Source organism: Anoplopoma fimbria, chromosome 8 (genome assembly GCF_027596085.1).
Source record: "Anoplopoma fimbria isolate UVic2021 breed Golden Eagle Sablefish chromosome 8, Afim_UVic_2022, whole genome shotgun sequence".
Taxonomy (NCBI): Eukaryota; Metazoa; Chordata; class Actinopteri; order Perciformes; family Anoplopomatidae; genus Anoplopoma; species Anoplopoma fimbria.
The window spans coordinates 6,707,772-6,730,150 of record NC_072456.1 but is presented as its reverse complement, the minus strand read 5'-3'; the positions used below and the strand labels follow the sequence as shown (position 1 = coordinate 6,730,150).

At 38.3% G+C, this 22,379-nt stretch overlaps 1 protein-coding gene across 1 annotated transcript in view; it reads right to left on the bottom strand.

Moving 5' to 3' along the window:
• The window catches only part of ghrhrb (growth hormone releasing hormone receptor b), a 39,118-nt gene extending 25,635 nt beyond the window's left edge, over positions 1 to 13,483 (bottom strand). The window contains exons 1-2 of the mRNA XM_054602916.1: positions 13,379 to 13,483; positions 4,714 to 4,822 (exon numbers count right to left, since the gene is read on the bottom strand). Coding sequence (XP_054458891.1) covers positions 4,714 to 4,822; positions 13,379 to 13,483 — 214 coding nt within the window. The remainder of the gene's footprint in view (positions 1 to 4,713; positions 4,823 to 13,378) is intronic.
• Between the last annotated feature and the right edge of the window lie 8,896 nt (positions 13,484 to 22,379).

Below are 22,379 nucleotides of genomic sequence, written 5' to 3'. Positions count from 1 at the left end.
AAGGACTTTTTTATAAAAATGCATTTAATGGGAATCAAGGGAAAACTGTTTAATTGGATAGTGGACTTTTTAAATAAGAGAACTATTGAGGTAAAGGTAGGAGTGGAAAAGTCAAGGAAATATGAGGTAGAAAATGGGACTCCACAAGGGAGTGTGGTCAGTCCTATACTATTCTCTATTGCAATAAATGACATCTTTGGAATGGTGTCACCAGATCTGGGAAGATCATTATTTGCAGATGATGGGGCTTTATGGAAAAAAGGAAGACATTTGGAACATATAGTTAAAAAACTACAAGAAGGGATTAAACAAGTTGAATTGTGGGGGAAGAAATGGGGATTTAAATTCTCATCTGACAAAACAAAAGTAATGTTTTTTACGAGAAATAGATCCAGCTGCAGCTGTATGGAAACAAGTTGGAAATAGCAAAGACATTTCGTTTTTTATGAATACACTATGATAGCAGATTAACTTGGAAAGACTACGTTAAAAATGTTATTGCTCAGGTTAAAAAAGTTATAAATGTGATGAGATGTCTTGTAGGGTTTGACTGGGGAGCAGGCATAGCATCCTTGATGCACATTTATATAGCTCTAATTAAATCCAGACTAGATTATGGTAGTATAGCATATGGTTCAGCATCAGAAACCACACTTAAGCAACTAGATGTTATCCAGACCAGGGCCCTAAGAGTTTGTATAGGTGCAGTAAGAACATCACCTGTGTGCGCCCTCCAAGTAGAGACAGGAGAAGTGCCATTGTGTCTCCGCAGAAAACAACTGTTGGTTAATTATTGGATTAATTTGAGAGGTCATCAAGATAATCACCCAACCAAAAAAGTACTACAGACATGCTTGGAAAGACATAGAGCACCAAAGACAAGTTTTGGCTGGGTAGGAGAAGCAACAGCAAGAAGCCTTGGAGTGTCTGACTCACAGTTTTGCCCCACTGTCATTTGGCCAGTAACTCCTATGTGGTTGCTAAAAGATCCAGAGGTGGACATGAAATTGCTGCAGATAAAGGTAAGACATAAAAATTCTGATTTAGTATGTGAGTTCTATGAGTATACAGAACAAAAATACTCAGATAATGTCCATGTTTTTACCGATGGATCAAAAGACCCAGCTACAGACAGAACAGGCTCTGCTGTTGCAGTTCCTAATCACAAGATTGAAATATCTTAGTGCACTTCAAATTTTTTAGCAGTCTATACGGTTGAATTGTATGCAATTCTTTTGGCACTGGAACGGGTTGAACAAAACAGACCAGGCAAAGTCCTTATTTGCAGTGATTCCATGTCTGCACTCAAGTTTGAAGTCAGGTGTGTCCAATACACGACAAGATCTGTTGTTCCAAATATTATTAATTCACTCAAGAACAATAGAACAGGGCACTGAGGTTAAATTTATATGGATTCCGGCTCATATAGGCATCAGAGGAAATGGAAAAAGTGGACAAACTTGCCAAACAAGCACTAAAGAAAAAACAATGTAGACATCTGTGTCAAGTTATTCAAACCAGAGGGAAAGGGCATCATAAAGAAAAATATCAGCAGAATATGGCAACAACAGTGGGATCAGGAGACACCTCTATACAATCCAAAAATAAAGTTGTCGGTTTAAGATATAGGGGAGGAAACAGGAGAGAAGAGGTCTCAATATCAAGGCTTTGAATAGGACATAACAATTTATACAGCACACTACACATGATAGGGAAACATCCAACCGGTCTCTGTGAGCACTGCCAGGCACCAGAAACTGTTGAACATGTTATTACCACTTGCAGTAGATATATTTCAGAAAGAAGGTCCATGCTGGAGGAAATGGAAAGACTAAGGATGAGAGGAAGAGAACTAAACAAGATACTGGAGTGGGGCTCAAGTAATCTGGGTAGAAGGTGCTTTACCAACTTCTTGCAAGAAACGGGACTGATGGGGAACGTTTAGTCGCTGAGACAACATAGGAACTGACTGAAACTGAAAGATGGCAGTAATGCAACTAATAGGATGCAAGCTGCCGTTAAATACCACAGAAGAAGAACTTACAGGGGAGAGAGGGACATCAGTGTGTAGCTGTGTGCACGTGATGTTAGGTTAGGTTAAATTTAATTAACCTTTTCTTATGAGTTGAGTTTTATTTGGTTAAGCCAAGTTAACAGTTTCTTTGTTTTATTTATACATATATTTTGGTTATGTATCAGGGTCACTTGTGTAAATAAACACCTTTTGTTCTCTGAACAAAGTTTCCCGTGTCTGCCTCCTACCACTTCACTACCCACTCCAGTCAGGCATCTTCACAATCAGTTATGCAAAACCTGCACATTGTTTAATTTTTAGTTTTTCTGTTTTTAAATGGGACTCAGGTTTTTGTATATGTGAATTTTTAATTAAAAATGTCGCCTGTTTTTTAATATTAAAAACGCTCATACAGGAAATATTTTTCAGTACTAAATATTCTCTTTCTCTTTTTCCTTAAACTTATGCCATTTACTGTCGGAACTCCAACGTCTTTCATTCCTTTTAACATCCTCTGAGGCGTGAATACAGACAATTCACTGGGACCCGAGTGGTGATGGAGTCCAGAGGAGGAGTTGGCCCTGTAATGGTGCTATTTGCTAGTCTGTTGAAAAGGCAAACCCATCTCAATCATGATTTTCATTTTTGGGCGTATAATCTTCAATAGCAATCTATTTATAGTTTTTATTGATTATTTAATCATATTAATTTGGTATTTTTGTCATATACAGATATGCAACAATGAACTCTGGGTAATATATCAGTTGAACAACGTCAAGTCTTAACTACATTACGCCAGTGTTGTTGCTGAAATCACCTAAACTGAGACCAAGTCATGACAAAGACAAAGGCAGAGCAAGTACAAATCAAGACCACAGTCCCACAACAGAATCCCACACTGCATGACACACCTAAGATAATATATGGAACAAGAAAACCAAAGGCACTGCTCAAATTGATCTGAAAAGGTCCACATTCCCATAAAAACACCCACAGAAAAGAAATTAAGGTTCCTTTTAATTTACATCTTTTATTGTCACATATACCTTATACAGTATCTGTATGTATAGGTACCATGAGAGTTGTCTTGATAAAAACATTTAAAGACACGGCAGAGGTGAATTTTGTGCGTGGGTATTTTCCTATGTTTTCTGTGAGCAATTACAATAATGATGTTCTTAAATAAATCAGCCAATGAACAGGCAAATAAGTGATTTCACCAGATTTGTGGTCTTAAAATAAATCGAGAGTCCTCTTTGTCTGAGTCCGAGACAAGAACAAGCAGAAATGCAGTCGAATGCGTGGCTAGACTGTGACCTTCAAAAAGTGACCTTGAGACTAGCCTTTAGAGCATTAACCCATCTCGAGTGGCACAACACTGCCTTACGCCACTTCAGCCTCAAATGATTCGCCCTACTGTAGCATTTACACATATATGTGAAACATTAAAAGCTGCTTACATAGTCAGATTTTAACAACATCCTTACTGCAACCAAACTAGATTTGATACATGGTTTATTTATCTGATGGCCCTCAAAGTAAAGTGCCTTCACAGAGAGTGCAGTCAGCCAAGAGTAAAGTCCAGATGGAACAATGCAGCGGCTAAGATTAAAAAAAAAAATTGGTTTTGTTCTGAAAACAGCATCAATTTAAAAAAAAAAAAAAAAAAAAAGCCCAGGAAGAGAGGAGACCGAAGCAATTCATGTCATGTCATGAATCCAATAACTGATTTCTGCCATTTGTCTTTGAGAGGAGAAGAATGGGTTTCAAGTATGTCCTTAGTCAAATTAAGGTCGTGGCTCTCAACAGATGAAATATTTTGATTACCTTTCATGGTTAGAAGTTTGGAGACACCTGATTAAGGTAAGGTCAAGCAAATGAGGAATTGATCTTGAATTAATTATATATTTGTGGGTATGAGTTGTACTGAGTCATACAATCAAAAGTTACTTAAACATGAGACAATTGTGCATTTGTTGAGAACAAGGGATTATTAGTTAGTTAGTTAGTTAGTTAGTTAGTTTCTGGACAACAATGTCGGTCCATGGCACAGAGAAAGAAGACAGGTCAGACTTTGCACACTCACTCACACACAATATACTCGTTAGAAGAATCAACTCATTGTTGGTTTTGGGCTTTTAATGCGATTTGAGAGACTTTCAGTGAGGCAATTTTGAGGATGCCTATTTCACCAGAGGTAGCCCCTTGATATACATGATGTAAATTCATAGTTGAGATGGATTTTTATGTAATTCTTGTAAATAATCTACAAAAATTGAATACAAAATTACAAAATATACATACCTAAGTACATATCAGTCATCTCAGTCAGTCAATTCAAAGCACATCTACATATGTCAAATTAAAACACCCTAAAAAAAAGTCTCACGCACATAGAGCAAAGGGATTCTCCTTTACACACACACCTTCTTGTTTTATTGGTTTTATAAGGACACTATTGACTCACATTAATTATCTGGAAGGTTACAGTGACCTTCACCATAACCACTAAATACCCAAACACAACCCATTCCCTAACCTTAGCCAAAGCTTCATTCTAATCTTACCTGGCAAACCAAGCCTTAGGAATGGAGATGGTAATAAACCTTGTGGGAACCTTATGTTTGTCTCCAGATGGGACATGAGTCCCCACTATCTAAGTGTGTGTGCTTAAAATAACGTGATGGAAACACACAGACCTGTCCTGGTGGAGTAGTTGCTCTTCTCCTGTTTGAGGATCTGGTTACATTCCTCCTGAGCCTTCATGTGCTGAACCACCAGGGCGCAGTCTGGGTGGATGGCCTCTGTCTAAGAAGAGAGAGCACCAGAGTTACACATGAAAACACTCATCAGTCACTATTTAGGATGACATGAATGCTTTCAAATGGCACATGGCAACAATGGCTATTCCTTTGGAAAAGATTAGTCTTGTGCCATAAGTAAGACAACATTGTTACAATTAAACCAAAATATATACCCACAACATAATGCCAATAAAACCAATATAATCTGATTAACACATTCAGCTACTGAAGAAGCATCTATCTGATTCAACATACCATTGGTTTGTAAACCTTCACACTGTTGAAACAACCACGTGAAGAAGAGCGATTCAAACATAAAGTCAACCACATAAAGTAAGTTGCATATACCAGCTTTATATTGATCCCTTAAAAAGACATGGAAGAAGCCTTTTCACAATGTTTTTCACAGAGTTTTGTTTGTCAAGGAGTCATTTAAATGCAGAAATTGCATTTTTATATCTACAGTGACATTGTGACTGCATTTAAATGGCAAAACCCTTCTAACATATCTCCTCACTTGAAAAGCCAGTGAAAGTTGGTGGTTCCCCTGCAATGATGAACCTTTGTATGGTAACAAACACCCCTGACAGCTGTAACGTGAGAGTTCAACAACTTCCTCTTAAAGTCTTGACATCTACTGTCAAGGCTCCTCTGCCTTGCACTTTCTGTCAAACCTTCTGAACATAAAGAGGTGGAAGGGACAGAAACCTGCAAGCCCATATCAGCCTATAATAATCTTAGAAGATTACAAATTCTCTCATGCCAAGAAAATAAAGATTCGAACAGCAACTGCAGTTGAATCAATTATGCGCTAAAATGTCACACTATTGATCTATTATTCTGCAATATAAGAAAAAATCCCTTTAAATGCTTTAAATGTGTCTAATTAATTTCACTGATTGTTGTTTTTTGTTTGAAATGTCTGAACCCTTACTGGTGGACCACCTGCCAGTTGGACAGATGGAAATACTGCAGGTGGGCATGACCTTTGACCTCATCCGCTCACAGCACTGCAGTGTCTAGGATTAACACGAGAGGAGACGCTCACTGCTATCGGACAGACAACACCTCCTGGCCTGTTGCAGGACATTTTACCCTACAACTGTCAAGTTGTGGTTCACTACTAGTCAACCTGTGTGTGTGTGTGTGTGTGTGTGTGTGTGTGTGTGTGTGTGTGTGTGTGTGTGTGTGTGTGTGTGTGTGTGTGTGTGTGTGTGTGTGTGTGTGTGTGTGTGTGTGTGTGTGTATGAGTTTTTCATTGAACCAGTGGTTGAAAAAACAAACACATTTGTTTGTATCTCTACTCTGAGTAAAAGCTAAGCAAAAGGTAAAAGAGAGATAGTTTTTTGATGAAATTAAACTTTAAGTGTAAATCAAGCAATCAATCAATAAACCGATCGATCAATCAAGTTTTATTTATAGCACATTTCTAAAAAAATCAAATGCAATTCAAAGTGCTTTGGAAATGATTGACGAGACGAAAACAAGACGGAAATGGAGGGAAGATGAAGAGACTAATGTACTCCAAAAAAATAAATGTATCATGCTAAAAGTCAATTCTTATAAAGTAAAATTAGAGCTGATTGAAATAAATATGTATAAATACTAAAACCGACACTGAATAAAATCTTATTATTATTATTATTAATAATAAAAAACATAACATTATAATTTCTGTAGTTTCTGTTTAAAGATAAATAAATATTTTCAGCTTATCTAAGATCCTCTGGAAGAACGTTACAATGGCTTGGAGCATCATGGCTATAAGCAGCGTCAACACATTTTTCCTTTGTAAAATAGAAGAGCCAGAGGATCTGAGGGGCCTTACTGGTTCATAAACTAAAAGCATTTCTGAGAGGTGGTCTCCTGCAAGGCCATGTAACGCCTTATAAACTAATAAAATAACTTTAAAATCAATACGAAAACAATCAGGTAACCAGTGTAAAGACATTATCTAATATGTGCTCTCCTTTTGGTTTTAGTTAATTGTAGCTGGAACATTGTATACTTCGGTAGACCAAAACATAATCCCAACAAATCCCTTTGTTGTATGGGAACGTCATTTTTAGAAGACCGGACTATCTTAAAAGGACATGTGTAAAAAAGTTCTGAAGGAAAGATAAGTATGTTTGATCTCGTATTTCACAGAAGTTGTAAAAGGCAAATTACTTTGACACAAAAGAACAAGGGTTTTGTCCTTCATCCCAGGTGTGTTGAGGTAACAGTAACAACAAAGGGTAAGTGAGCAAAGATGAGAAAAAGATTATCTTTTCATAGGAGAATTTTGTTAAGTGTTGTTTTCAAAAAAGGTAATTATCTTGCAAGCCCTTTTGTAGATTTTGCATCTGAGGTCGTGATGTACTTCTTTATACAGTAAATCCAGGCTGCTTGACACATAATCCCATCAGTCCCTTGCATAACACAGACGTATTATGCTTGGATGAGACTGTCAGATCAACATAAATGACAGTTCTTCTTGTCAAATATCCTCCTTATTTTCCAACAGCTCGATGTTAAATTCTGTTATTTTCTCAAGGATTACCTGATTAATCCATTGTGTCCCCTTAACATGTACATGAGCAGAATTGACTATGAAAAAGTTTAATTTTTAAACAATTTATTCAAACTGGATGGCCCATAAACTCCTTTATCATTAATAGTTTATACCTACATCCGGAACAAATGAGTCTGTGTAGCTGAACAGCTCGATTTGGCAGTGCAGCGTCACGGTGACACAAGACAGTGCAGTTATATCTGTCCTGCGGGTTTATGGAACAAACCTCCTTCATACAAGCAAGATAGTATCTTGATATGCTGTCCTATGAAGCCACACAATGTGTCTTTTTACAGTTTAGTGAGGTCCAGAGAATCTGGTGCAACTCATATGATGAGGTGCAGAGCCTGGCATGTTTTCCATATATTTGAGAATCAGAAAATCAGAAAAAAGTGTTTGTGTGTTTGTGTATAGGTGTGTAGTTGTGTAGGTGTGTGAATGAGTGAAAAGCTTGAATGCCATTTGAGCAAGCACTTTAATTATTGTGACCCTCGATCCTAAATGGCAACAGTTTACGTGTCATTTAAATGTCATTTAAAGTCAATCACTGTCTTAACCGGGTCATTATTGCAGGGCGCCGATAGCCTCCGGCAACCTTCACCGAGCCCATCATTTACATTCAGAATTTCCCAGTGATACAAAGGAGAGGTAATCACCAGGTCTCTTATGTCATTAGAGAGAGTGTGTGTGTGTCTATCATTAGCCCTTTAATGTTTTCAGTCTATATCTTACCTCCAGGTAAATTGATTCGTTATATCCCGTTTCATTTTTACGCTGATGATACACCGGTATATTGAACCCATCAGACCTCTCCTTCAAATCACATCCTGTCTCATAGGCATTAAATGTCCCTGACTTTGGCGCAACCATCATTATGTCATTTGTGGTTTTGAATGAAATACCTCTAACTATTGGGTAGACTGGCATGAACTGAGATTCAGACATTCATGTTGCCCTCAGGGTGAATTGTTAAATCTTTACTGATAATCTGGTCATCATTTCAGTTTGTTCAATACTTTTACGACCAAGTTCCTACAAAACTAATGACATTATCACCAGCCTCAGCTGTAGACTACATTGTGTTGCTAATTAGCAAATACAAGCATGCTGAAATACTAAACCAAGATGGTGAACATGGTAAACGTCATACCTGCTAAACATCAACATGTTAGCATTGTCATTGTGAGCATGTTAACATGCTGACAGTAGCAATTAGCTCAAGGCACTGCTGAGCCTAGGTGAATCCTCAAAAGCTGCTAACATGGCTGCAGACTCTTGTGGTTTTGTGATCCCTTGAAAGATGCAGCATCTACTTGAGGCCCTTTGCCTCAAGTGTCACATTGTAAAGGACTCAAACGACGTTCTACCAAATAGTATTTTTTTCCCTGCTAAGCCCCACTGATTGTGTTATTTCAATATGTTTTTAATATTAGATAAACAGAATAATATATTTATGTAGCATAACTGGTCTGTGTTTCCTATTCCATTAATTATGTCATGATCCTCACATTTATCAACAGAGGGGTTCTGACATTCTGGTTTGCAACCAGCAGCTTCAATTTGAAAAAAGCCCCCCCAAGTTGTAAATATTTTAGCCAAAATAACAAAGTCAGCCATCTGTCAGCTTACAGGCATCTCTAAAATAGCATCACTTAATTTCCGGACACAAAAAAAACCTTCCTGCCTTTGATTACAGCAGCTAGATTACTGTCACTTGTTATTAATTCCAAAAAATTAAATAACATTTTCTAACTGAAGCACATTTCCTCCATGTTGACCTTGCTGCACTGGTAACCTTAGGCCTTTTAGATATTTTTTTTGATGTTTTACAGCTTGTTTTTGAGGTAGAGGCACAATTTGCCTCAGGCTGGAGAGACATCTTACGTCAGGGCAAGTTACTTCACCGAGATTTAACACACAAAACATATGCTTAGTTTCTGAATGATGAAGCATTGTTTTATATTAAACTGCACAACAAGATATATAGATATATATGCAGCTCCACAACTACAACAGCAAAAAAGATGCTTACACATATTGAAACCATATGGTTTTTACACTCAAGGGGGCAATTATTTTGGAGTACTTTAACATTTGATAGTCTAAAACTTCCGAGGCAAATTTAAGGCTGCACCACTCAATAATTTTATATTAGCAATTGATAATAATTATTTGTAAAGTAAAATATGTTGCTCGTAGTACCAAATCGCCAGAGAAATAGAACCCAACTCTCAGCTCTACTGAACATTTTAATACCTTTAAATTAATGGTACGTGTTTTACAACCCACAGTGTTAGGTTTTGGTTCAGTCTTGCTACTTTCAACCCTAACGATAGCCACAGTAGGCAACGGTTTCCAGCGAAAGCGTGTTTAAAACTCAGTGTACACGTCCCGCCACGCACCAAACAACAGACAGACAAAGTAAGCTGTGAATACTGGACTTAAATTCATCTGGCTGAAACTCAGCTTCAGTTGAGGGATAATGTTGCCCTCTGTCACTGGATGTGTAAATAGGAAACTGTGTGCTTTTACATTTGTTGCACCGACTTTGTGAGGTGGTATGGAGTCAATGTTGCATTTACGCTGGTTTGGCTGCCCACAAGGCAAAATTTATATCTATTAATGCAGTTTTAAGTATTTTTTTAATGCGGCCGTGGACGGGAGCAGCTGAAAAATGTATTTTTGCCACCTAGAAAATGGCCCACTTAAAAAAAAATTGTATCAGTTTAAGTAAAGAATATATTTTTAATATCTTTTTTTTCTGCCTTACCGTCCATCAGACATCCCTTTCCAACAGGTAACTGAAGCAGTAATATTGTTGTCTTCAAAGACTAAACAGAGAATGCAGACAACCTGTCACAGTCACACCTGTTCACTCTTCCTGCACTCTGTCTATTTCTCTCAGCTCACAGCCCAGCCCTCTCTCTCTCACCACACTCTCCCTCACTCACCTAATCAGCCTCATGCAGTGCACCTGTCTGCCACACCCACCTCATCAGCACCATCACTCTCACCTGCTCACTCTGCTGCACCCAGGGGCGCCGCTAGGGATTTTGGGCCCCATGAAAAGAATCTTTACAGGGCCCCCAACACAGCACAAAATTTTTGATGCTATTTTACATACAATTATGCATTTTAATGGTATTTTTGACTATCATTACCATATTTGTGAAAGAAGAACAGCATGACAGTTGACATGTACAGTAGGGGAAGAACTGAGCACTCTGAATACAATGGAATTCATTTTGAGTCATTTATTTGCTGCACCACTGATTCTTAAATTGGAAATAAACTCTTCCATGAAAAAATAGAAAAAACTAAATATATGTTAGTTAATAACTTAGTGTCATTATTTTTTCTGTATTATAATTTCATCATCATTAGGGGCCTCTCTGGGCCCCCCTCCATCATGGGCCCCTAGAATCCGTCTCCTTTACCCCCCCCTTTTCGGCGCCCCTGGCTGCACCTACACCCTGCAGTATTTAAACCCCAGTCTCACACACACACACTCACTGCCAGATCGTTCTCCGCATTATGCCAGACCTTCCAGCGTTATTCCCCGGACTGATTTCCCGTTGCCGACCCCGCTTGTTTGGACTTCTCCGCCTTGCCTCTGCCCCGGTTAACCGACTCAGCCTTCTGTCCCCGACCACGAGATTAGCCTTCGCTCCTCTTGGTTTTTGTCTGCCTGCTCTGCTGACGGATCAGCGCTCTCTCGAGTGGCATGTCCCCCGTGAGTTCTCTCCTGCCTGTCTACCTGCTGTTTGTTCCGCTTTGAATAAAGCTCCTGAACTTTACTCTGTCTCCTGGTCGTACTGCCCTTGGGTCCACACACCACCCGTTACACAACCATCTAAGTTACTGTAGGTAATGCACACAGACTATTGATAAGGATATATGATGTTGATGATGACACTGATATATATATATATATATATATATATATATTCTTCAATGCAGGCACACAACAGGTGATAAAAATTTAAAAAAACATAAAGAAAAATGATGTAGTCAAACGTGCATGAGCTTATGTGTATATGTATATATGTGTGTGTGTATGTATATATATGTGTGTGTATATATATACACGTGTGTGTATGTGTATATATACATAAGCTCATGCACGTTTGACTACATCATTTTTCTTTGTTTTTTTAATTTTTATCACCTGTTGTGTGCCTGCATTGAACAAGAAAATCATGCAAATGATTTGCAATTTGCAAACCTGTTTTTGAGAATTGATCACTTTAGATGCACTTACAGTGATCCATGTGTTCAATAAGTGACATTAGATGTTCATTTTGCTGTCACCAGTAGCACAATGATCAATGATGAAAAGACAGAGGGTATCATGCGAGCACCTCTACAATATGCGGAGGACGCATCTGCTGAAATGCTGCAGGAATGAGTCCTAAACCCAAGAAATGAGTCACTTTTTTTTTTTACATTTGTCTCAAAGTCAATGGGTTTCATAAATGGCTAATTGGTTAGACGCCTGAAATAGGTCTGTGGTTAACACAAGCTTAAGAGTTTTTAACCTTTTTGTTCTACAATAGAAAAAACGTAGGTAAATACCCCTATTGTAAATTTTGAAGCTTTTACAAGTGGCTAAATGAGAAAACTCAACATCAGCACCCCAACTAGTCCCCCTTCCAGCCACGTTGGGTAGACTTGTGCTCATGCAACCGTGTTGTTCGTTTATAGCCTAATATTAGCTTTTTACTCCGATTACGTTCATGCTCCAAAAATCATAAAAGTGTTGTTCATTTGTAAACATTATCTTGTTTAACAAAACGTGTACGTATCATAACATTTTCTGCAAGAAATTTAGCATCCAAGGGAAAAATCATTGGCTCTTTGTCGTGGGAACCAAATGAATGCTAACTTCAGTGGTTGGCCTTCTAAAATATTACATTGACAGCCTTAAAGATCAGGAAAGACACGTCACCAATCCAAATCCTCCATTTCGATTTAGACTTTGATGAAGCCTCAGGTGAGCACACAGTAGATGGAGAAGAAAAGCCTCCTAGGTGGCTTTAAATCCAAGTTCAAATAAGGATGAATTGGAATTATTTACCTTGAATTGTCTGCATTGTGTGCATATGCAGACAAATATATTAATCCTTTCTCTTTGCTGATGTTTGTCTAGAGCCAAAGCCAGGAGAGTCAAGTGAGTGTCCAGTGTTAATGGAGGCACAGGAGACATCCCTGCATCTTTTCTTTTCATTTATTGAATATTTGTTTTAAGTATAGGCCTGTATGTGCGTTTCTATCACTAGTTGCTCCTGTTGATAGATGGAATTATCTCTCAGATTTATCAAACGCTATGACCTTATTAGGATACCAAAATAAAGCGAAAAGCAAAAGTCAATACATCGAATATCAAACCACCACACAGAATAGCCAATAACAGGGTTAAAATGGAACATCAACCTTTAAATCACCTCCCAAGAGAAATGAATCAGATAATAGTGATTGTAATTAAATTCAGACACGTCACACAACACCAGGAGCAGGTCGATGCCTGAAGTTTGTGTTTGGGAGAAAACATCTATTTCTAACTTGGCATAAATGTGCAATAATAAATAAATAAATAAATAAAATGTTGGTAGTCCTTTCTATAACCCTCGGTATTCAATTTAACATGACTAAAGAAATGTACAAACTGAGTAAGGAGTGACACGTGTTTCTTAGTAATAGAAATCCAACACAAGAAAGAAGAAAATGGCAAGTGAAAAAAACAAATCAAGAAATGAACTAACAAGCACGCAATACTAAAAGTAACCATTATTATTTCATCAAACTTACTACTTTTAACTCTTATCAGACCTTTTCGATTGGCAACAAAATGTAATGATTTGTTCTGTGCACGTGCAGAAAGGAAAATAAAAATGGAAAAATATATAGATATAATGTATATTCAACAATGAACAAAACTCCACCTTAACACAACACCTCATCACGCCAACCCTAAGGACCCATAAGGTTAACCTGAGTGTTACTCACCGTCTCCCACACCACCAGCAGCTGCAGGAACAGAGCCATGTGAAGCGATGTGGCCAGCCATCTCAACCACGGACATCCAGAGACGAACAGGCTGTGCAGTACCATTCTTCAGGGTCGTTTCACTTTGAAAACTACGCGGCAAAAAAAAAAAAAAAAAAAGTGAAAATATGTCTCAGGATGATATCAGTCTTTGAAAAATGAGAATGAACTTCCTTTTTTCCAAATTAACAGTAATCCATGAACTGAGCAGCTGTGTGACCGATTTCCCCGATGTGAGTGTCGGCGGTTCTCGTCCCGGTGTCCGGTGCAGGAGAAGGTCGGCGCGTCACACGCTGAGGAAACCGAGCCGAGCAATGTGCGCTCCTCCCTGAAACAACACAGACTCTGCAGCGGCGCAAAGGGAGGACAGGATGTGGACTCAATCTCTACCTGCTTGGATCACTCATAAACCTTATGCATTGACCCACTTAACAGTATTTTATATCTTGTGTTACATAAATCACAGGTATACGCTGCCTCTGTACAGGGGCGCCGAAAAGGGGGGGTAAAGGAGACGGATTCTAGGGGCCCATGATGGAGGGGGCCCAGAGAGGCCCCTAATGATGATGAAATTATAATACAGAAAAAATAATTTTTAAATAATTTAAAAAAATTGCTATTTTTCATGGAAGAGTTTATTTCCAATTTAAGAATCAGTGGTGCAGCAAATAAATGACTCAAAATGAATTCCATTGTATTCAGAGTGCTCAGTTCTTCCCCTACTGTACATGTCAACTGTCATGCTGTTCTTCTTTCACAAATATGGTAATGATAGTCAAAAATACCATTAAAATGCATAATTGTATGTAAAATAGCATCAAAAATTTTTGCCGCTGTGTTGGGGGCCCTGTAAAGATTCTTTTCATGGGGCCCAAAATCCCTAGCGGCGCCCCTGCCTCTGTATAATATGTATAACAATGTATATTATCCCACATCTCTGCTAAATATAATCGATTTGAAAAGCATTGATATCAAAATATCAGAGGTTTAAAAAAAAAAAAACATAAGAACCTTTGTTAAATGAAGTTATGGATAAATTGTAATAGAATGATAGGCGGCACCCCATTCGGTTCTATGAAAGGTGCTCAGTTGCACGGAAAGTTAGACCTTATAGTATAAAATGACCCAGATCTTCCAGCAATCTTCCCCATCCATGGGCCCTTAGAGCAAGTGCACTATGTCTCCAAGCCCTCGGTCCAACCTCTGTCTAAGGGCCCTTTATCTGATTTACAGACGTCTCTTTCACAATGTACCCAGATATAGTCACCACAGTTTGTCTACCATGTTCAATTTTCCTCAAAGCCTGGTGCTCTTCCTGGAGGCTTTATATGATCAAGTAGGTTATGCTGGCTACTGTTTCAAAATGGTCTAACTCCCAACCTGCCATTCACTGACGGCTGGTCAGCGCCCCTCTGAGTCTCCTACCGCTGCAGCACGCTTTCAACTAACTCTGAGGACGAAGTGAAGAAGGTAGAATAGGCCACAAAGGGCAGGTGGGAGTGCTGCTGGTTGGTCAAACAAACACAGGACTTTCATTCAGGAGATCCCGTCTGAAACTAAAAGTGAACATCAACATTTTATCACGTGATTCTTTATAGTCTTTTGTGAGTCATATGAGTAGCTACCACACTCTTTTGCTAAGGTAGTTTTGTTGCCGGAATCTAACCTCTGTGAAGACAGATGTTTATTTTGAAAATATGCTATGCATGTAACGAGTGGAAACGTCCAAAAACTGATATTAGAGGGGAACCTAGAGCATCATAGTTTGAATCTTAGGGCCACTGGCCAAGTGTCTGTATTCAATGACTTGGGAGTGAGAATGTGATGGATGATGACCAACTGATGGATGAAATTCAGTGTGGCTTTGTTTTCTCTTGTGCAGTGTAAATATGACAGGGACATATTCATTCAGTTCATTCAGGCCTTTTGCAGGTTAGTATCAAACAAATAAGATGATATTTACTTCAGTGTGAGTGTGTTTGTGTGTGTGTTTTGTCCTGTCTGTTTTGTAGCTCTGTCCTTGGAGTTAGGACACTTCATATAAACAATTAGAATAAACATACACAGTGCAGGTTGACAGCAGCCAAGGGAGCAGCAATGTGTGTGTGTGTGTGTGTGTGTGTGTGTCTCTGTTTGTGTGCATATGTGTTTGTGTGTGTTTGTGGCACCTTGCAGAGGTCAATCGATGACAGACGGTGCCTTTGGCTTTTCCACCAGACCACCACCATAGAATTTCACCAATGAGTGTGTGTGTGTGTGTGTGTGTGTGTGTGTGTGTGTGTGTGTGTGTGTGTGTAATGTGCATACATTATTAGCTTACGTTTGTGCTCAATGAATATTGTCATTCGACCCCTTTGCACTCAATATGCAGCCACTATATAGCCATATATAAGCCTAACAAAGACTCAGACTAATGTATAGATGTGTGTGTGTGTGTGTGTGTGTGTGTGTGTGTGTGTGTGTGTGTGTGTGTGTGTGTGTGTGTGTGTGTGTGTGTGTGTGTGTGTGTGTGTGTGTGTGTGTGTGTGTGTTTATGTGTGTGCTGTGTATGTATCATGTCATGGAAACAAAAATCCAGTGTCCAATAAATAATAATAAGATTTGCTCTGGGTTCCATAGAGAGGACCTTTCATTTTAAGGTTATGACTCTGTCAAGGTCAAGATAAACCTCCAGAGAATCAATGTGAAACACCTCTAGGACTATAAGAATAATAGTATAAGTGTGTGTGTCATACACACACTTATACGTAATGCTGTATCTGAATCCTTGACTTGGGGAGAAACCGTCCTTTCTATTATTTTTCACATCTGATGTCCCAGTTCATTTCTCTTTAAACCACAGAAATTAATTTTTCCATTATGTAAAAAAAGAGAACCCACCGGAGATTTTGTCGTGTGTAAGAGGTGATTCAATCAAGCTCTACACAACATAACACTCTCAATGCAGTATTATTAGAAAACACACTGAAAACACAAAAAACACCTGAGGGAGAACATAATATAAAATAGATAATTCACTCTCTCTACAGCACAGATCTACAGTACAGATGAGACATTCCATGTCATTTTTTGTCATATTTTTATTATTTTTATCAGCTTTTTCTTATAAATAGTTATATTGTACAGTAAATGAAAGCATTTCACACAAAAATAAAAACAGGATTTAATTGAATCACTTGTACAGTACAAAAGTACAGGACTCAGTGGCTTCAAATTTTACCTAGTTACTTTCAGTATAATGCTCAAACATGGTTTTCATTTGCAGTTAGTGATTATAACTGACATTTCTAATGGGTTTAAATAATCTGGGCAAAAATAAAATATATTTAGTTAAAAAAGTAATTCAATAGTACCCTGTGAAGTCTTAACCTCTGGTGCTATAATTCTTTTTTTTTTGGAGCAAGTCGTAGTTTTTTTGGTACTGTACAGTGCATGCAATCCTGCCAATGGTTCACACTATCCCACTGATCTACAGGTCAAGGTAATGTGCCAAGAAATGAGAATTGCAGGAGTGCACCAGCGAAGGCTGTGAAGAAGAAGACTGCAAGCTTACATGGATGTAACAAAATGAATTCCACTATGCAAAGGTTTTATAAAGAAGTAAATGTACTGACACATTTAAATTTAAACATTACTTTAGTTGGTTTAAAAGAAAACTCCACTGGGCACCTTAAATATGGAAATCAAAATTTGAGAGGTTAAATAATATTCTACATGTCAGATCAAACAGGATGAATAGGAATAAAGCAAAAATGTGATGCAAACAATTAAGAATTAAGACTAAAACAAAGTTATAAGACGTCAACAGACATCTCTGCCCTTTGACCTGGATCCCTGCTGCTGATCCTCTTCTTGTTTGTCCAATCGGTTCCTTTGTGGATTGGTGCTGACTTCAAACATGATTTCCTCTGTACAGTGAGTGTGTGTGTGATTGTGTTTGAGTGGGGGTCAGTGCCGGTCACCAGTTGCTTGCAGCTGGGTGTCCCCAGACATCCCACAGAGACGCTGTGAGGCTCTGGACTCTAAACACAAATTGATGGAACAGATGTGTCACGTAGCAACTCCTCACCTCTGGGATTTCATAATCTACTCTTATCTGACTAAGTGCTATGAAGAGGAAAAGTTGTTCTGTTTCACTTATAAGTCATTAGGTATAGATTAAGCCAAGTAGCTGCTCTCCGTCTTGTCCTTATCTGCAGCACTGTCCCTCACTGAAAACCATAATATTACCTCGGCAGCAATTTCTTTACAGGGCTGCATAATGGCTTTGTGACATTTGATCAGCCGACTTACTAAGACAAACAAGATCACTTCATATGGTGCTTGACTAAATTATGTATCTTTAATGAGAAAAGATAAAATCAAATTATCATAAAATAGGATATGAGACTTTCTTGTGTTTCTCTTTTTGCAGTGCACACAGATAATGTTTGAAGATTTTGGAGTTGATGCATCGATACCATTAAATCCGCTAATTGTATGATTTTAACATTTCGAACATGGTGCACCCTGGTGATGATAATAAAAAAAATATGATAGATGATAGACAGCAATGCACACTGGTACTACAGAAAGCCCACTATCTTTATCCAGAAATTTTTTTATCTAAAAAAACAAGAGCAGCCTGTTGCTCGGCAGAGACAAAAGGCCACAAATGTCAGTGTGTAACCAGCTGTGGCTGGATGATGGGCTCAGAAGGAGTCAATACTGAATTACAGCTTTCAGACAAAGCAAAACACTGACATTTGATTGAGCCTTTAGTGTTTCATCGTGTTGACAAGCAGACAGGATTACAGCTTGAGTATCCCAAAAAACAAAAATTGCCTATAGGAAAATTGAAATTCTTGTTAGTTTTAATGGTGACAACAAAGTGGGTCAGTAAAGTGTGGTCCCAGCTTGCTGGTTAGAGAGTGGATGAAGCTCAGCAGACCGATGGCTGGCTAGTTAGCCTGTCTTTATGTCATTATATTTCTATTATAGGCTTGATTTTCTCCCCGTCTTTCACAATAGAAGCACCTGCTAATTATTCAGTAGCAAAATTACTTTTACCCACATTGGTCCATCCACCATATGTGTACATCATCAACATGTTCAAGTGTCCTTGTTGTCCTTTTGATGCAGTGACATCATATCCCCGTCCTCCTGACGTCTGTCTGCAGACTAAGAGATTGTAGCTTTGGATGACGCCTTTGACGCACGTTTCATTGACACATGGGACGCGATAACCTTCAGACTCCCCTCTGGATTTCATGAGGAGACATTTTGAAAAGATGATTAGAATGATAATACACCAGGAGTCATTATTATGTAACATTTTATATTTTATATTGCTTTTAGGCCAGATTGACTTTTAAATTATCTCCTAAAATGACTTCACTGGAAGGCAATTCCCTAATCTTTGCCTAGTTCTCATTTCCTCATTGTCTTCTCTTATTTATTTGCTGTTTGTCTTTATGTTTCTGGCTATAATTTACTGTTATATTTCACAGATGAGTCTACATCATTTTAGTTTGAGGCATGTTACATTTAAGTGTAGCTCTCTCTCTCTCTCTCTCTCTCTCTCTCTCTCTCTCTCTCTATATATATATATATATATATATATATATATAATATAGAATCTATAAAGGCAAATCATTCTGTTCTGCAGAGGGTTTTATCTCAAAATCATCTCAAAGAAGAGTGAACAGAGGATACAGTCAATGTAAATGCGAGTCCATTCCTTTTTGATTTGCATCAAACTGCTGTGGGATTTTGATGTTTAGTTGATATGTGAGGAGCGTTTTAGAAGTGAGTCCACAAAGCCATTTGAAGGTCAGATTTAATTGTATCGCAGGGAGAAGTGTCCAGCCGGAAAAAAACTTTTGTATTTGCACATTGGACCCAGACAGTCAAAGATGTTGCAGACACAAGGCTAATTGAAACAAGAGAGCAGCCAAACACTTGTCCAATTGAGGAGTAGTACTTTACAACTAAATCCGGTAGATAGGATGGTCAGTTTTGTGAGTTAGATGAAAGAGGAAATTAAATGCATTTGGTTTGATCTGTCCTCAAAGCCCTAACTCTAACCCCAGTGGAGCTGCCCTCACAACAGCAGCACCATTAAAAAAGGAACACGATCAGCATCAACTTTACAAGGACAGACAACAGCAGCAGCAGCGGGTCTGTCCCCGCTGACTGAGGGGAACCCTTTAGAATAAAAAGTCTGTTTTCTCCCCCCTTCAGTAGGCTCGACTGAGGTCAGAAGTCAGGACGAACAGAGAAAACTGACGAGCAGGTACACAGACTCAAATGGAAGATGTCTGCTGTCCTCACCCAGGCTCAGGTTCTTCACATTTGATCAGTCTCACCACAAAAAATAGATTGTTTTTTTAATAGCAGAAGATTTTAACACTGATTGTTTCCCCCACGATGACCCGACAAAATATTATGACCTGACCTATTATGATGTGTGCTGACCACGTCATATTTTTTATGAGGTTTATTTTAATGAACATATGCAGACAGTTTCTGGTGTATATAACAGTAGTTTACAGTAAACCATGTCAGCGAACATGTTGTGAACATAGCAGCTGTGAAGCCTGTTGCCTGAGACGGTGATGTCTGCAGGGTACTATTCTTGTGATTGGCTGAGAGTTAAGTTGTTGAAGCAAGAACTTATTTTTACAAAGCTGACTGCAAAGTTAAGAGGTTTAGATGCATACTGAAGGCAAAAAAAAAAAAATGTTTTAAACAGATGATATTTAGAAGTATACCAAGATCTCTTCGTAAAATAACATATTTCCAAAGCCTGGAAACTTGGAAATATGGCATTTTACTGAAAAACCGAAAACATTGGTTAAGTTTAGGGGCTTTTAAAGACTTTTTGTCATTTCACCGATATTTTTTTAATAGGATTTTTACAAAAAATAAATATTATTTCATTTTCCAAGTTGATACATTCTCTTATTTATGTTTTATATATATTTAAAACAAACTTTAAAAAATAGTCAGCTCAACATGAGTGCGTAGCTTGGTTTCAGACCTGAATCATCACCCACATCTGGGGTACAAACAAAATGAAAGTAAAAACAAAATACCCAGTCTGTCAGTCAGTAAAACAAATCATTACATAAGACTCCTGCACCTTTGCCACTCCTGTGTTAAACAGAACAGTAAGCCCACAGCATCTCTTTGGTCTAACTTGATTTAATGAGCATATCAGGCTGGAGACAGACAGCTGGCTCCTAATTATAGCCTCATCCAAAGCTCGCCTTTTAGAGAGGCTCGTTGATTTCCTCGGTTTACATGTTGTTTCTCTAAAGAATTGAGCTTGGTTGCTATAGAGTTTCAGATGTCTCCTTTTAATCAGATGAGCAAGCCGAACCGTGCGCATTTCCTCCCTTTCTGATGATGTCCCATAATTGAACACTCGAAGCCTTGCATTAGTCATCATTATCTCCAAAGAACGTAAACACTGTTCAGATTTTTTTCCATTAGGGTGGCTGCCATTCATTAAGATGTTTTGTTACTTAAGGTGCAGCATCAGATTCAAGAGCATGTCACCATATGTTAATGGAAATGCACTGAATGCACCTGTAATTTCATGTTTCCAGGAAGTGACACCCCCACTAAAATTTATGCTCCACATTTTTGAGTTTATTGTGGTTCATCTGTTAGTTAATGAGCCTGATAATCAGACTGGATTGCCATTTTGTTCATTCATTCATTGGATCACTGGACAAATCTGAGATGTGGGCAGTGATTTAAAAGTCAGGCTAAAATTTACCTGGATATCGCAACTAAACTATTGCACAGCTTCACACAAAAGTTGTAGTTAAGTTGAGCATTGAAATAAGAAAGAAATGTAATTGTGTTTTGGAGGATTTCCCTCAACTCCTGTTTCTGACAACAATAATGATGAAACATAATAAGAATATGTTTTTTATCACACATTCCACCCTAAATTGTTTCTTCACTCATGTTATTTGACGTAGAATTGCGTAAACATTTTCAAATCACCTATTGAATGACAACTTTCAACATGATGACGGTACTAGATGAACATTTAAGGGGATCGTAAACAACGAACTTCTCGTTATACGTATTTGTAGCAATCTTTATGGTCATCCCTTCGATTGTTATCAAGATATTTCACTCTGAATTACAAATGTCACCCTCATGATGGAGCTAGATAAAAGTCAGTATGATTCTTCCTCTAGGGACCACGAATGTCTGAGTGAAATTTCATTCAATCCATTTTGTATTTGTTGAGATATTTCTGTCCGAACTGAAGTGATTTAACATTCGCATTGCTCTCCACAAAGCCAAGCTATTAGTGTGGCCAAAAAACAAACATCCAAACACGTTCTTATTCAATAATGACACATGTGGATTATCCTGCAGTCAGACGTTTATGCTCTCTGGATGCTTTCTACATGTGAAGTTGACAGAGTTTTTTCTTTTACTTGGCACTGCATGGTAGATTTAAAGAGATGTTTGTGACAGCTGTGGTTCTGCTGTAAAGACATGAATGGAGCTTTGGAGAAGTGAATGCATGGTTCTCAAAGTGCCAGTATGGGTTGCAAATCAGTGACCGTTAACAGAATACCTGCAGACTGTGGGGAAATCGATCAGTGGTTTCTCACTAAAAGCCATGTCTCATGGACCCATTATGGGTAAACTCATTGCTGTTTATTGTGATGGATCAGCTGCTGTCCCTCAGGCAGCTTCTCTCTGAGCACGATGACAGGCAGACATGCTTTGTTATCTATAATTATCAGGCTTTGTGCAGCCAACTTCTTCTTCTTTAAAATGTTCAATCACATACTTCCTCATTCATGTGTCAGTTTCACTCCAGTCACATGTCTTGGCTGTCCAGGGTTCTTGGCTGAAGTATAAAGTAGAACATGGAAATATAAACCACTATGGGAGAAATTTTTGAAGCTGCAAATGAGACGGAGGTAACCTTTATGCTGCTAAATTA